The sequence below is a fragment of the Scomber scombrus genome, chromosome 16 (genome assembly GCF_963691925.1).
Source record: "Scomber scombrus chromosome 16, fScoSco1.1, whole genome shotgun sequence".
In the NCBI taxonomy this organism is placed as follows: Eukaryota; Metazoa; Chordata; class Actinopteri; order Scombriformes; family Scombridae; genus Scomber; species Scomber scombrus.
Window position 1 is genome coordinate 17,126,117 of NC_084985.1, and position 16,810 is coordinate 17,142,926.

Here is a 16,810-nt window from a genome sequence, read left to right on the forward strand (position 1 = left end):
ATAAGATGTTATTGGAGATATTTTTCCATATATTCCTTTATGATATATGTTTAAAAAGGCAGAGAGGACTTATATGCCAAAGACAAAGCCTTATTTTTAGGTTTTTCAGATAACCATGGTCAGATTTGAAATAATGACACAATCAGGGAAGGTCAGTTACAACTTTTTTTATTTCATTTTTTTAATAAATACAAACTGTTATGTAATTTTAATGCTTTTCTACAGCATTAGACAGTTGTGTATCGCATCTTTACAAAGCTGTGTATGTTCTACAAAGCAAATGTTGCTGTAGTGCAAGTAAAATACGGGAGTAGAAGGTATCAGGTAAGTTCTATGGCTATCCTCATGTTAACATGTGGACCTATCACATCACTCACCCAAAATCCACAACCACGTAGGAGCATCACACCTAAAAAGTGAAGAATTCGATGGCACATCTTTGTTCCATTGTGCTTGATTGCATAGAAATCATCATATAAAACGAGAAAAAAATGTTTTTGTCTGAAGCCATGATCCATTAATAAAGCATAAGATGTAAAAGCTTTTGAATTTGTGTTTTGATTCATGACAAAGCATAGACTCAATGGAATGTTCAAAAATAATTAGATTCCTGAAAAGATTCATAAAATGCATTTCACCAATGACCAGATGTATAAGACGTAGAAGTTTGTTACAATAAAAGATAATGTTTTGAAAATGATGGACATTGGCAAAATGAAACAATATTAATTGCTGTATATACATGATATACTTGAAATATGTCCCTTAATTTCAGTTATGTAGCAATTTATGAGGCAAACTGCCATTTTTATTCACCCAAGTACCTCCTTAATTTTCTCTCCAAATCTACAACTCTGCTCCTACGTACAAACGACAATACATTAGACATAGAAAATAAAAGTAAAATGATCAAACAATTACAGTGAGAACAGAAAACAGTCATTTACAGTCAGGTATATTGAGAAAGCTGTGTCAATGATGATAAAAAAAATAGATAAAAACAGGAAGGGGGGAAATGCAGAGATGGAAATTAAAACAATTTTTTTTATTTGCATGAGAGATTATGATAGATACTTGTACAAGCTGGTGTATTCGCAGCCACAGCTTTCTCCAACATTCTCTGCTTCGGAGCTCCAGATGCTGCGTTGTCCCTAACTACACACTCACCTGACCAAGGAACTGAGAAGCATTTACTATTCAGATATGTTTGAGTCCCTCAGGAATGACAGAACAGGCATACAGTTTACCTGTTGACCTCATACTCCGAAGAACCCATATTTTGAAATTTGGGGCATCTCAGCTGCACTGAATAGTCAAGTGTCCATTGTGCGTTAAGCATATCCAGGTAGGCTATTCTATTTCAGTGTATTCCTACGTATGTGCGCAGGAATCAGTGTGTGTGTCTGTCAGTTTGCAGTTAGAGGCAGCGCAGCACAAACCGAAGGGACCTTGCAAGGTCTGGGTGTCTGGAGGATGGAGGTTCACTTAGCAGGACACTTCGGCGGACTTGGGCACGGCTTGGTCCACATTGCTGTTGTCCATGGCGCCGTCCGTGTGGGAGCGTCCGCGCTGGTTCTCGGCCATATGGCTGTGGCTGCGGCCCTCGTTGGTGTGCGAACGGGAGCGGTTTCCCTCGCTGGTGTGAGAGCGGGAGCGGTTGCCATCGAAGGAGGAGCCGGAGGCTGTGCGGGAGCGGGCCAGCCGGGTCATGCTGGCAGAGGGCACTGAGAATAGAAGAGGAGAATTGTTATGACTAAAGATGACTATTGTAAGCAGTCTGTATTAGGCTACAATACATATCTAAAATTGACCTCAGACTAAGTTCAAATTACACCCCAGTGAGTATTTGAGTCATTTAGTAATCAACACCAAGTGGTAAAGAGCATGAAGTCAACAGAGGTGAATGTGAAGGCCAAAGCTCTTCATCTCACCACAAGGGGGCAGTAGACTCATTTTTGTAAGGTAAACTAACTCGTGGAGAAAATGTGCCATATTTCTATTTAGTTAATTTAAAAATGATGGGTCAGCTGGTAGTAACTAGAATTTGCAAATTGAACTTCAACATTCCTGCAAAACAAATTAGGAAAAACTGTCTTGGATACTTACTGTATCCCATGCCCTGAATGAAGTACTTGAAAGCTTCTGTCAGTTTGGCAGGCTGCAGAAAAAGAGAACAGGAGGAAGATAATCAGTTATCTTGTCATTAATTATCACACTTTACATAACATTGTCAGATTCAGTGTCTCAACAGGCAGCTTACTGCTTCAGTGTGAGATATGACAGCTGCTACGAGCAGGTGCTGCGCAGGGTGGAGGATTACAACCTGACAACTGTGGTTCCCGTCTGCTACTCGCTAATGCTCTTAAGTGCAACCTTCTTCCTACATCCCTCAACCTGATCCTCTGCACCGATTACCTAACACTGTCCAGACTGCTCTACAACAGTAAAGTCCCCTTCCACCCAAAAATGTATTTTATTTCTTGTTCCTTCAGTTGAGTGTTTGAGCTTCACTGTGCAGAATGATGCATGTGCAGAGACACTAGAAGGCTGTTTTCACATTCATCTGCTGAAAGTTTCTCTGCGCTCATTAAAAATCTTATTTTAAGGGGCGGGCCTATGAGCATGATTTGTGACATCACAACTAGTTTGGAAGCTAATCCTGCTCCATTAATCAATTTACCCAATTGTAATGTGGAAACTTGAAGCCTCAAATGCACATACACTAAGATTGGACTTAACAATGAAGTAGGAGACATTTTGTTTTCAGCAGTTAAACTTAAACTTAAAAATTAAATATATTTGTATATCAACAGATTCTGGATTTTTTATGAGGGGGAATGAGTAGATGTCCTTTTAAAGATTTTAAGTAGACAACTGAACCTTTTGTGTAAAAACCATATCAGACACACATTATTATTAAAAGTAGAGGATTTTATATACATCTTAAAACATGTCTTTAACACTGTCTTACAAATACAGATATACACACCTGATCAACCTGGGGCATGCCACCACAGTCAGCCATCTGGAAAAAGGAGAGAAAACACAAAAGAGGATATTAGCATTTAACATGTCGACGCGTGTGCATTCGCACAGCAGCAGACACACGCCATTACCCCCCATTACACTCAACATGTCCCATTTGAACACGCCAGGCACCTTGTTTCTGCTGCCTCTAATCAGTGTTCATCTGGTCCTTGAATGATTAACCCCAATTAATGGCACCTATTTTAGTTCCAACAGCCATTTGGTTTCAGTTGTGGATCATAAAAGGTTGCTACAGGCCAACACAAGTAGGTCATGTTGCATCTGAGGACGTATTCAGCTGTCCAACTGTTGGTTAATGTGTCACCAGGTAAACGCTGAGCCACTGGAATCTTATCAGCCAATGTCTTTCCATCAAGGCTATTATAATCTGAACGAGGATATGGGACAGAAGGTGGAGGAGGGACAGTATGGAGAGAGAGAGAAACAGGTCCCTTACCTTAAGCAGGGTAGTCTTTGTTGGGTCCAGCTTGGTGTTGCACTCAACCTGTGGGAATAAATAAAATAGGTATATTCATGATGTGTGATCATATATTGCAGTTAAAATTAATATAAAATCTAAAAATAAATCAGAATTTTGTTAAACTTAAATTTGAGAAGAAGGTTTTCATGAATAAGTTGAAAGTGCTGGTTATGGCCAACATATTAGTAATGCTCTTTGGCGGATTTGGGAGCCCTCCCAAAGCTAAAATAAGTCTTTAATAGATTAAAACTGCACAGCATAACTTCATTTTCGTTCCCAACTTTGTTCTTGCCGAAGTCATGCTGAACCGTTCTCCTTAAGCATTTAATCTTGCATATCTTTAGGGGCTTAAACAGGTGACTTTAGTGAATGGAAAACACGTCCAGCACATATTAGCGGGGTAACTGTGGTGGGAAGTCGAATTATTAGCATTAGAGCCTTTTCTTAATGGCTGTGAACATCAGGATGTGTGTCTCAACTCACCACAGCCTCTACAGCAGGAGAGCTGTCACCAACCACCAGCAGAGACGGGCACCTGGATAAGGTAAATATGTGCAATTACAAATCAGCAATATTACAAATCAAATAGTTATGTATATATATAATATATATAGAAAGTGATAGAAAGTTTGCCTGTTAAAAACTTACTTGAGGGTTCTGACGTTGCTTCCAGGGACCGGCCTCTCGATTTCCAGATCCCTTCGACTGTAAAGAGACAGTTGTTAAAATCTTAAATAAAATAATTTAATTTAATTGAAAGCTTACATTCTTTAAATAATTAAATAACCAAGTTTTTCTTATGTTGTGCTTCATTTAGTGTATTTCTTGTACTGAAGTTTCTAGGTAGTAATTCTCTCTTTTACTGCCTGTGAAAGCCACATGTAGGCCGACTCTGATGTGTTTACCTTTCATAGGACTTGACGAACAGTTGCAGGTTAAACTGGTTCATGTCATTCAAGATGTGGTGACGATATGTGGCAATAAGGTCGTGGTTGTTATGGATCTCTTCCTGTGATGACAAAATACAAAATCTGTTCAACTCATTGTGACTTAAAAACCTCCAAAAGCAAGTTAACAATGTACTGCCCTGGCATTACTTTAGATCCTCAAGAGATTTTGGGAGAAAAAAAAGAAAAGAAAGTAGAATACCTTTCCGAAAAGATGGGAGATAATCATGTCAGGTATGGCGTGGGTCCAGCCGCTGATCTGAGATGTAATATAAAAACTGCATTTAGCTTTTATGCGACATTTGTCTTTTTCTCAGCTCTGACCGTCCAAAAATACTATAGGTAAACGTGTGTCTGTGTGTGTACCTTGTGTGCAGCCCAGTCCATCCAGCCCTCAGCACAGGGGTTGATGTTGATGAGCAGTAGGCCCTCCATCATGTTTGGGTAGTCAAGCTAAAAACGCACACGCACACAACATTGCATTTGTGATTTATCAGCAAACAATGTTGCATTGTTGCTAAGAATCTTGTGTATTTGTTTCGGTAACAGAGGAGGCTGCACTAAGGAGTTAAAGGCTGTATAACTGTCAGCCTTGTGTCAACACAGTGAGACTTCCTACTGAGCACAATGTTAGTGTTGAGCTGATCTGGAACATTCCAGAGGCTTTCACGGCTCAGCGGGATCAAGAAATAAGCAGTGTTACATTGCCAAAATCAGCAAAAAGACAAAATATATATTAGCTGGCTCTGCTAATCCTTGATTGATTAAACTCATTATTATTAAGCCTGATTGAGAGGGCAAGGTTAGAAACTTACAGCAAATCTGGTCAGAATGTAGGATCCAGCTCCAATGCCCATTCCAATAACACTCTTCAGCCTGGGGCACACAAAGATACACAGATACTGTTAGAACAACGGGTTATAAAAAAATCTTAAATATGAATGTAAGCAGTCGGTGTCAAAACTGCAGCTCAACTTACCCAAAGTGCTTCAACACCAGTGGAAGGGTCTCAGAGAGTTGATCCATGGAGGGGTACTCATATCTTGAGAGTCAAATAGAGAAAACTCATTAATATAAAACGTTAAACCACTAGTTTAATAACAACCACTATCTAATGAGAGGTCAACATAGTAGGTTGACATGAGGCAAAGTCCCACCATCAAAGCAGAGATTAGGCTGAACGAGATAAACACTTGTCTACAACACACTTAATTAGGTCACCTTACGAACATCCCCAGTGATCTACATGTCGAGTCAAAGTTCACAGACTGCTTGACATACATTAAGTGCCTGTGTGTGTGGCCGGCTCACCCAGTGGAAAAGGTGTTGGCTCCCTCATGCTGCCCGGGGGCATCAACATGACACACGGCAAAGTGCTGCATGATCTCTGACATGTCCTCATGGCTGAAGAGTGTGTCCCAACAGGTTTTGTCTAGAAAACAGTCAAAGGAAATGGAGGTGAAAGATCGATACTTGGCTGTAGTAGAAATGACCTCAAGTAACCTGGCAATGTGCAAGATATGCAGGGTTTTGTTTCGATGTAATAAGGTGCCTTCATAAAAAAAAATCTGTCAGTAAGATACTTTAGATAAAGTAATGCAATAGAGTTAAGAACATAAAGTTAGCTGGGTGAACTTAATCTGATCCCATGTTCAAAACACCCCAGGCTTTAGGCACAACAACAGATGTTTCATCTAGATAGAGTTGAATAAGGGGCCGGGCTTACGGTTCAGTCCAATGTCATGAAAGGAGAGGATGACTGGTCTGTCACCCTTGGGAACCCCCTTCATCGTACAGTGGATTCTTCCATGAGGGGTCTCCACATCATGCTCCTAAAGATGCACAAAAAAGCTTAGCATACAATGTGTGGATGAGAAACAATAGAAGTTTCAAAATCTCAAATCTGAATAAATGATGCTGGTCATCATTTATTCAGATTATGCCATCATAATTAAAATACACATGCAAAACACATTGCATAAAAAGTACCAGATTAATCATACAGGATCTTCATTCTTGCGCTTTAGTTTGCAATAATTCACTCTGTCTTTCATTGCTGATTAATCTTGCTTTCTTAATGCCATCACAACTCAAAGCTTTTTTCATTCCTTAATTTTTTTTAACTTTTCTCCAACCAAACTAGAAAACCATGACAGATAAAAATCCAATAAATAATAAATAAACTACAAAAGTTTCTTCAAACAAAATATAAAACTATTCTCCATTCAATGCTGACACCTTTGCAGCAACTACAACACAGAAGCTCTTATCCATCATGCACCACAATCCAATAGATCCACTGGAAACTGACTTAAATATAATAGACTTTTGTCTACTCACGCTGACTTCAATCTCAGCAACAATCATTTCCACGTCAGAATCCTCTAGAACCATTTTTGCAGGAGAGGAGTTCTCTGCTCGCTACTGAAAATATGCAGTCGCAGTGGCTCTCTGAGCTATAGATCCAAAGGCTGGGAAGCTTATGAAGTTGTTGAGCCCTGCTCTATGAGTAGCGTTTTATACCCATGCTGCTTACCAGTTGGCCTAAGCTCCTGGCCTCCCATGGTGCCTTGCAGGCTGGTCAAAACAAGCTAATTCTAGATGAAGCGATCCCTAAATTGGATCAGCCAATGTCAGACGGAGGGGCATTGGCTATTGAGTTGACATGATGAGTAACTATGGGTGAGTGTGTGTGTGATCAGTGGGAAAAAATGTGGACGAACAAGTGAGTGAATGGATGAAAGCAGCCATTGTTCAGCAATACTGGGGGGAAATGTTTACAAAACCTCCAAAGCAAATCAATAAGCTATAAAAATCTACCAACTCCTCAGTAAACAGCAAAACTCTTGGTGATACTGTCGCAACAATTGCTTAAGATTCTTGATAAACAGTAAATTAGTAGTAAGTAAATAGATAGAATTTCTGGTATCTAGGTAAATAAATAGGCTTTTAACCTAAAAGTAAAGATGAAGGCTTGCTCACAATATAAAAGCTGAATCTAAATTCTGTTTATTAACACAGTTTTAGACACATCTTTAAAAGCCAAGTTGTAAGCTTTTACATATTTTCAGTTTTCAAGAAATGCCTGAACACTCAGTTCCTCCATGGATACTTCAACACTTGAGCCCCTTTATCATTTTAGCACTGTTTCTTATGTACTTGTCTACATACAGTTGTTTCAAAGTTAATCATTAATCTAAAAAAAAAATTAAAACAAAAATTAAGTTTCTTTCTAGTGCTCTTTCACATTGCACTTTGGAGCGCAGCATTTCTGAGTCACTGTCCTCTAAAGTTTGATTGTCTTGCCTCATTTGTAAGTCGTTTTGGATAAAGGTATCGGCTAAATAACAAAATAAATATCTCACAAATGACATGACCACTGGTGGGAGCCATTTGTTATTCTAATAAGTGTGTATTTCAAGAATTATATTGCAAAATGAGACATATACTGTTGAGTGTTATGTTGAGTGTAACATCTAATTTAATAAATAAACAAGTGAAAAAATGAAACTGTTAATATGTCGACTGAATCATAAAAAAAAAAACAAAGCAATACACAAAAGTGCCTCTTGGTGTCTTGACCTTTAAGGTCTGGTATAGTGGTATAGAAGCTGACCTTTTGGGTTACTTTCAAACCAGTTTTGACTGCATAGGATCTTGTCTAGCCAAACATCTAAGTATATAACCTATTTACTGAACACAGTAAGCAGGTAAACATGTGAGGATTCACCATGCTCTGCCTGCACACTCAAGCATGTACGCTACAGAGGGAAGTTAATCCTGCAAGCATAGGTCTGTGTGTGTGTGTGTGTGTGTGTGTGTGTGTGTGTGTGTGTGTGTGTGTGTGTGTGTGTGTGTGTGTGTGTGTGTGTGTGTGTGTGTGTGTGTGTGTGTGTGTGTGTGTGTGTGTGCATCGATGAATCTATGAAAGGGGGGAAGACCTTTGTTGTGTTTGTGCGTATTTACTATGAATGTTAGGGGCAAACCACTGACATCTTCACCCTCACCTAAACTGTGTCACTAATTGTTGGAGGCTTAGTCACTTTAGGGAACACTTATCTTGGATACTTCAGGTCAATGAACTTGCCAGTGTGATACCAAAGTAGTTCAAAAGGTCACAGGACACTGATTGGTTCATTAATGGGACAGAAAAAGCTTTGTGAAGGAGCTCCACCAACTGACTGCCACATCAGAAGACCAATAAACTCACACACTCTGACCTGGCATGCTGGGACTGTTGCTATAACTTGAAAGCAAGGCAGATTTGTTTTAACAATGAGGATCTGACAGGACCGCTGTCCAAGGTGCTGAGATGACCCCCTGACTCAGCGGCATTAGCATACTAAACAAACTGTGTGTATGAGTGTGTGTGAATGTGCTGAATAGGAAAGTGAAATGGTTGTACTGTTGTTGTGTTATGTTACAAATCCAGTCCAAACTGGGTTTCATCACTTTCAGTAGCTGACTGAGTTAGTGGAGCCTAAATTAGATTTCTGTGCTAATAAAATCACAGTGCATGAACGGTCATCACCAAGATAGATGAGGCTGCAAAACAACTATGTTGATTACTGGCTGAGTTTTTCTTTTTAACCTGCCACTAGATGGTACTAACTAGACAATTGTTACTAGATAATAAGGTAAACATTGAAACTGTGTGTACATATAACTAGTAAATGGTCTGCCAAAGGTTGCCAGGTTTACAACTGGCAGCAATAATACATGCAGAATCTAATTTCTCGTGTCTGCAAACATACCTTGGTAACGAGCTGCTGCACAGCCTCTCTCAAGCCCTGAAAGGAAAGAACAGAGTAATGAAAATATAAAACTAATGCAATTACAATGTAGCATCCTATAATCTAATATCCGGAGGGTGTCATCCTGTCACTGGATGTATTTTCACATTTATATGACCGCCTGTCATTTGAGAGTCGGTATAATTTCAGCTGCACAAATATGTAGCTTTAGACAAATGATCAACAATTAAACAGTATAGTACTCAATAATATGAGTGGTAGACAGTAAGAGGTCAGCAAACTACACTCAGAACTTGTGGAGCAGAGAGACTGTCACGCAAACCTATTCATGTCCAATCACTGAAGTGACTCTTAATTTGATAAAAAACATTTTGGGAGAACATAAGTGATTTGTTGGTCCGCCTGGGAGCAGACAATGTGAGATTAAAACATTTTTTGAGCTATGATTCATATGGTATTATTCATATATGATCCATAAGGCTAATATAGGCATGATTAGAAAACTGTTTGTCAGGACTTTTTATGTTCCTATCCACTTCACTAAATAGTGTAATATTTAATAGTGTTGATATTATAGTGCATTTCCAATTAACTCCTACCTAATCTGTCACATGTATAGTATGATTGTCTATCACTGTGTGTATTTTGACACAAATTCAGTTGAAAATCAAAACCTTGCTATAACTCATGAATTCATTTTTACTTGGAGCCTGGTATAGCTGTTGTTTATAGTCTCTGGTTTCACTCATTTCAATTTTAAAACAAATGGATGCCAAAAAAGGATATTAAATAGGTTTTTATCTTACTTGGACGACTCAGATTTTTGAGCAAGGCGATTATCAGTAAGTAATGTATAATCATTTACAGTACTGTACTTCTTTGTGAAGAGTCTCTGTGGTCTCCATTTAAAATGCGCACACATTTTTATATGTGGAGACTGGAGTAAACCAACCGCATGAATGAGCCACACATGCAACTTGTCAGACACAGATCTCGTAAAGATCAATGTGAACAGGTTTAAACAAACTATTTAACACTCTCTTCAGAATACATACCGGCAGTTCCCTGTCAACCAGCAGGGGCTTGGACTCAACGACCTGGATGTCCATTTCAGAGAGCTGCAGAGCCTGGTGGGGCAGAGAGGATAGTCAGTGAGGTGACTGGTTTCAGGAGGTTTTGAGCCTTTCAAGTAGAAGGTGCTTCAGGTTATGCGAAAGGAAATTATATGTTTGATTAACCTGTGTGGGAAAATGTTCTAAATTCCAGAAACGAATCAAGTGTAAGAGGTTGAGAGTAAGATGTTATCATTGAAAGATCATGTTTTTTTCCACCTAATCTCAAACCCCTACAAACTGACTTGCAGACAATAAAATGACAGATTACTTGAACTTTGGGGTAGGTTTGTTTCTTATCTACACAAAAGCTAATAAAAACAGACTACCACAGACCTGCGTACAAGCACGTACACACACACACAAAGGTGCACAAGAACATGTAGAGACTGGTACTGTGATCTGCATGTTAGTGCCACACCCAGTAAAAGCCCACATGAAAAGACTCAGACAGAAACAGAAAACGTTACAGACAATCTGGCTTAATACTTCTCCCTGTCTCAGCAGATAGATAGGTTGGAACTAGTAGACAAGGAAAAAGGGAAAGGTGATTTCTGAGTATTTCTCACTCAACTAAAACTAAAAACTAAAAAATAATCTTCTGTAACCAAACTCTTCTATAATTGCGAAAGAGGAGTCAAATCAATACACCAATGAAATGAAGACTAAAGCAGTCCCTCCCTGAAAATAGTTTCAAGATTGGGAACATATTTCAAAAGAGAACACTACGGTCCTGTTCAACAAGAAAGACTGAAGAGAGGAGGCAGACAAAGAAACAGAGAGCGGGAAAGGCTGAGAGAAAAAGAAAGAAGGCAGGCGTCAGATTGTTCTGTGGATCATGATGCTGTGTTGGAGAAGAGCGGGCAGGCTGCAGCTCTGCATGCAAATCAAATTAGCCAGTTAAGAGAGCTCTTTGTCCACTGGCCCCGGTGGCTCCTGAGAGCCAGGGGCCTGCCCTCTTTTCTCCCCCTCAACTTGACTGACTGACCCACACTCACACACACAGACACACACATACACACACACACACACACACACACACACACACACACACACATACACACACACACACAGACACAGGAAGCAACTGACACCCTCGTTCCCATCAACACATCCAAGCATCTTTTCATCCATCTGCTGGCTTTCTAACTGTGTGTATTCTGTCACTTTTCAGTGTTTGTCTTGGTTGCTGCTGGGTTGCAGTCGCTATGTTTGCTCTTTTCAGAGTCTCTCCATCTGTTTTGTTTTTTTCTGTCTTTTTGTTTGTCTTTGTATACAGCCACAGCAGAAGATTAATCAACATCATGATAACAGAGCTGTGCTCTGGCCTTCAGAGCAAGGTGGTCTTTTTCAAGGAAGCGATTTGTCACATTTGAAATGTGGAGATGACGGTTATCCAGCAGAATACGCCCTGAACACACACACACACGTACAAACACACACACGCTCAGACAGTCACACACAGTTCACACACGCGTGCACACACACACACTCCTCTGACTGGGAGAAAACAGAGACCGGAGCTAGCCGGATCTCACAATAGCACAGAGGAAGAGGAGTATCAAACAACAGGTTCATTTTTCTGCTGAGGCTTTCCAAAACATGGCCGTCTTCACACTGCAGGACCTTTGTTGAAGAGGACAAGAGATCAGCCCCCGCCGAGATTCCACAGCCATGAGAGAGAAGACATGTTCATGTTGGGAGTGATGCCAAAATATTAAACAGACGGGCTATTATAGATTATAAAATGAGAAAAATCAGTTCACGTGTCAACACATGGGAATCCTCTAAGTGTATGACCAAGCCTGTTTGCAAACACTGCTAGTAAAACCAGAGCTCATTAACAAACAAAAAAAGACTCTGGACTTGGACACCACCACTACCTGTTAGCAAGGTGGCAACACAGAGAGAGGATGGCAGGGTGGCCAGCTGAGACAACTAGGTCACCTGCTGTTTAAACTAGCTGTGTGGCTGGAACTGTTCGTCTTGCTGAGCTAATGTTTCACCTGGTCAGGAGGAGTGGAGGAAGGGAGGCATTCAAGTTGACCCCAAATATTACTTAGTATTGCTTATGTAATAATTTGTCAAGACAATTTCACAGATGAGCTCTAGAATAAACTAAAAGTAGAGATATATTCTATAATGAAATCAGAAAATCATGAAAAAAAAGACTGAAAAGCAGAAGTTTTATCATTTTTCCTGTTAGTTACCATATGCCTGAAAACATATTAAAAGGGGAAGTAATGTTTTTGTAGAGCATGTTCTTCTCACAAGGATTTAATGTTGCTGCTGCAGCGGGGGGCTTTTTTTCGACTGGCTACACTCCAAAGTGGTTTGGTGTCACTGGCAACAGGCGCCTATTGTGTTTAACCAAGTCAAACCAGTTCCTACATGCATATTCCCCCCTGAAACTTTTTTGCGTCTTTTTTTAGAAATTGTCAGACTGTAAGGGGAAAAAACAAACTATTCACTGGCAGAAGTAGGACTGTATTATGCAATCATGAACAGGAAACAGTGGGAGGATATAGGCTCAGGATGATCTGAAATATGAAGCCTTAAACACATGACACACAGACTACATTACTTTGGTGAAAGGCTTGGCTGTTGAAGCACGATTTGGTGATAAATGTAATTTTTCTGACTGAAACTGTGACATATGACTCCTATGACAACAAAATAGATCCATTACTCTTTATACCTTCAAAAACAACTCATCTCAATAAAAAGGTTTTATGTGTTTAATCCTAAAAAGCAGAAATCCAATGTTTTCACCCAACAGCAAGATAATGTGGTTTGAGCTTCAGGGAAAAACAACAACACATGACACATTAGTGCTTGTTTGCCACGGTGAATCCTGACACTCGACACACTACTTAAAGCCAGAACATCCAAGTTGCAAAACAGCATGTCGCTCTGAGATCCCTTAAGATCCTCTGTTTGCTGAGAGAGAGAAGCATATGTACTGATTAGATTTGGACAGGGAGCTTCAATTTTATGGAGCCAGAATCAAGGCCAGGACATCCTTCCTGCTGCCTCCATATAGTTTTAAATCCACGAGCCCGCAGCATCCAGCTGCAGAAACAATGATTGCTTCCCTAATCTTTGGGAACTCATTTAATCTGTCAAATCCCTGGTTCTGAAATATCAACACAGCAGCAGGCCTGCTCGACTAAGCTGGCATAGACCTACATTTTCAGATTGTAAAAGATATCAAAAATGTGGGTGTCTCGGTGGCTGGTAGCCCACATGGCAAGTTGATGAGTGGGGATCAGGGCGGTGCGAATCACCAGCGGTTCAATAAATAGAAAAATAACCCTTCACTATCATTGGTTCAAGCAGTTGCTGCTGTTCAGTGTGAGGCCTGTCAGGAGAGCTCATCAGACCTTCAGAGATCAGGTTCATAATCTTTTAGACAGGATTGAAGACTGGATTTTGCTACATATCTCAATATTGGAATTAGCCAGGAAACATAAGTGCAGCATGAAAACAGCTTAGAGTTCCGTTATTTTGATAGCAAGTAGTAGAGGTTATGATTATTATTTTTGGCAGACTGCCATTAACTACTTAAGTTAATAAACAACATTTTCCACATTTAGATTTTGCTTTTTGCAAGCTGTGACCAACACACCCCTACCCCTGGTGCATGTTTTGGTTTGTGTTCTTACTATTAAGGCTCAAAGCAAAGAGGATTTGTTATGCAACAGTTTTTTCTCGCAATATTTGTAAAGTTTGACAGAAACGCGTCCTGCTCTGGGAGTACGTGCGTGTTTCCAGTGTGACGTGTGGGAAGCGTGTTGATCTGAAAAGGCAGTTCCGCTACCTGTTTACATGCTGAATATAGTAGTGTCCTGCCTTACTACAAATAAGCACATCACATAATTCTGGAAATATACAAATACAAATACAAATGACAACCCGAAGTGTATTTTTACGCGCAAAACCATGCGAATGCGCCCAAAACATCTGAAATGTCTTAGTCATGTATTAACCTTTTATCTGTTTGGTGGTAGAATAATAATAGTGCCAAATAATAGTGCCATTTATTATTTTTGGCAAACAATTCAACGTGCTGTGCATGAAGGCAACAGACACCTAGGAAGTAAACGCACAATTTCTTGTTTAGTTTATAAGACACTGAAAAAAGTTTATGGTTTGAAACAGAAACCTACCTGTTGGTTTAATTTCTGATTGTCCTGAGATGAGCACTCCCGACAAAAAAGTCCACAATAACTTTTTTCCCCCTTTTCTTTCAAACAGCGCAAAAGGTGGCAGTGACAGCAGCCTTGCGTTGTTTTTAACGTAGCGCAAGGCGGATGTATGAGGGAATTTTATAAAGCCTGCAGGAGTGGGGGGTAACTGGGGTGTGAAGCCCGTCCCACTGCTTTCTCCATTGGACAGCTGCAGCTGTGGGATTGATAACGAAGCTTTCCAGCGGTTGCGTGTCGAGGAAGCTGATGACAGCGACTCATGACATTTCACCAGTAGTCTCACAGTATTATGTGATACCCCAGTCCGGATTTATAATGGTTTCCATTGTTGTTGTTTTTATTATCTCCATTGTCGCCTGCAATGTTCTTTTATGCACTTATTTTTCAATTTTTTCAGTATGGAGTTTGATAGTTTTTCACAAGGGTGCTGATAAAACCAGTTTATGTATGAGAGGTATCTGTAACAGCTCCTTGTCAGTGTCATATTTGATAAGTTTGCTTTCATGATTAGGTGGTAATTATTTTTGATATAGCTGAGCTCACTGGCAGGGTGTGAACTGGAATCTTGGCACAGCTGTTTGTTTTACACCAGTCTACTGCAGGCAATTTCTCATCTCAGTCTAACTTAGGAGAAAGGAGTCACAGTGGTACTGTACACTCATCCGCTGACATTTTTTAGGATGTGTTTGAGCCATTGTCAGCTGTGGTTGTACAGTATGAGGCTGAGGGACTAGGAATGCACTCATGCCTTGATTTGAGGCCAAGAGGAGATAAAATACTAAAGGAAGCCCTTCCCTCTCTTTGCTTTCCTTGATAGTGTACAGCTATTGCCTGATCAAAGCTGTCCTTTAGAGGATTTAATCAGTATCACAGCTCCTGTGTGAGGTATACCACTGTTACTTTGCAGGAAAGCATGAAATTATCTGGCTACAGTCCGCTCTACAAGTGGCACTCTTCAAACAGATATCTAATCTGAAATAATGACTGTGTTGAGTGGCCTCTCTGTAGCCTGACAACTTGTACATGTAACCGAGCCCTCTGTAAATTGTGTGTAAATGCATGCCTCGGCATCTTATAAGCATGTTGTTTGTGATTCCAGATCCATTTGTTTCACTTACAGAGCGCGTGGTATAGTGCAAGAGTCTTCATGGAATTTTCCACACCTGCAGCAGTCTGACTGTTACACTGTGAATCTGCCAATAAGTGCTAGTATTGGCAATGAGTGTGTGAAAGGTCCTTGTCAAGATACAATAGCAGCACTGTGGGCTTGTAATGTGAGGCCCTCAATAGGAACACATTGGACAATAGCGGCATTGGAGGGGAAAAATATAAGTATGCTAATGTCAGGTTGCAATACTGACGGACACAAGTCAAACCTTCTTACATGGCCATGTAAGAAAACTCAAGATCATGAGATTCTGTGTGCGTGTCTACATGAGTCTACAGCTCCTGTCCAGCTATCATTGTGAAAAAGGATATAAGCATTTGGAGGCTTAGAAACTGTGAGAGATTCAGTGCAGCATATGTGGGTCATAGAGTGTTTCAATACTTGATAAAAGCATTGGACTTTCACCTGGTAGATTACAGTGTTTGTAGGAGCTGCTGGCACCATCTACAATGCAGCCTATACCTGAGGAGCTAAAGGCCAGAGCTCCTCGCTCTATAGGCTTCATTCTTTCACATGTCTAATGGCACAATAATCTTAAAACATACTTGTTTAGTCTTTATGTATGTATGTCACTGTTTTATTTTTAATCAATTTCCTTCCCACTGCCATTGGAATCATACTGCAACAACTGGTCAATTGAATGAACAGACTGAAAATTAATTGGGGGAAAAAAAGAAAAACTATCTGATTCCAGCTCATACGTAAATGTTCTCTGTAGTTTTAATATTCTATGACAGTAAACTGAATACTTTGGGTTGTGGACTGCTGGTTGAAACAAAAGACATTTGATGATGTCACTTGGCCTTTAGGAAACACTGATCCGCATTTTCTTACATTTTCTGACCTTTCACAGACAAAAACGATTAATCAAGAAAGTAATGGATTTATCAATAATGAAAATAATCATTAGTTGCAGACCTACTACGTTCTGTAATGTTAAACCTGTGAGAGAGGATGTTTGGTAAAGAGAAATTAATTGTCCGATGAGGTGGTTCTCTCTGTCTTCTTTCTGTATGTCAGTCAAGGGTCATCCAGTTGAAGTTTGTTTCATCACTTCAGTTCATGACCACAACGTACCACTGGTCACTTCAAACAGAGCAGATAAAGGAAGGC

The 16,810-nt window shown here is 40.0% G+C and overlaps 1 protein-coding gene across 1 annotated transcript; it reads right to left on the reverse strand.

Annotated features, from left to right (window-relative positions):
- Positions 1-152: 152 nt before the first annotated feature.
- On the reverse strand, positions 153-14,630 carry ndrg1a (N-myc downstream regulated 1a). The gene is made up of 16 exons (XM_062436602.1): positions 14,491-14,630; positions 10,265-10,336; positions 9,210-9,245; positions 6,182-6,287; positions 5,767-5,887; positions 5,435-5,497; positions 5,271-5,331; positions 4,822-4,908; positions 4,658-4,714; positions 4,414-4,517; positions 4,157-4,213; positions 3,992-4,043; positions 3,485-3,532; positions 2,990-3,025; positions 2,107-2,158; positions 153-1,724 (listed from the first exon to the last, which is right to left on the reverse strand). The coding sequence occupies exons 2-16, from the start codon at positions 10,316-10,318 to the stop codon at positions 1,486-1,488; spliced, it is 1,173 nt and encodes a 390-aa protein (XP_062292586.1). The 5' UTR covers positions 10,319-10,336; positions 14,491-14,630; the 3' UTR covers positions 153-1,485.
- Between the last annotated feature and the right edge of the window lie 2,180 nt (positions 14,631-16,810).

Bases quoted from the DNA above. Each gene is read 5' to 3' on its own strand.
- ndrg1a (XM_062436602.1), bottom strand. From the start codon at position 10,318: ATGGACATCCAGGTCGTTGAGTCCAAGCCCCTGCTGGTTGACAGGGAA. The intron at 4,715-4,821 runs GTACACACACAG...ATTACATCTCAG, and splicing joins TGGACTGGGCTGCACACAAG to ATCAGCGGCTGGACCCACGC. The intron at 4,214-4,413 runs GTAAACACATCA...GTCTCTTTACAG, and splicing joins TTCGTCAAGTCCTATGAAAG to TCGAAGGGATCTGGAAATCG.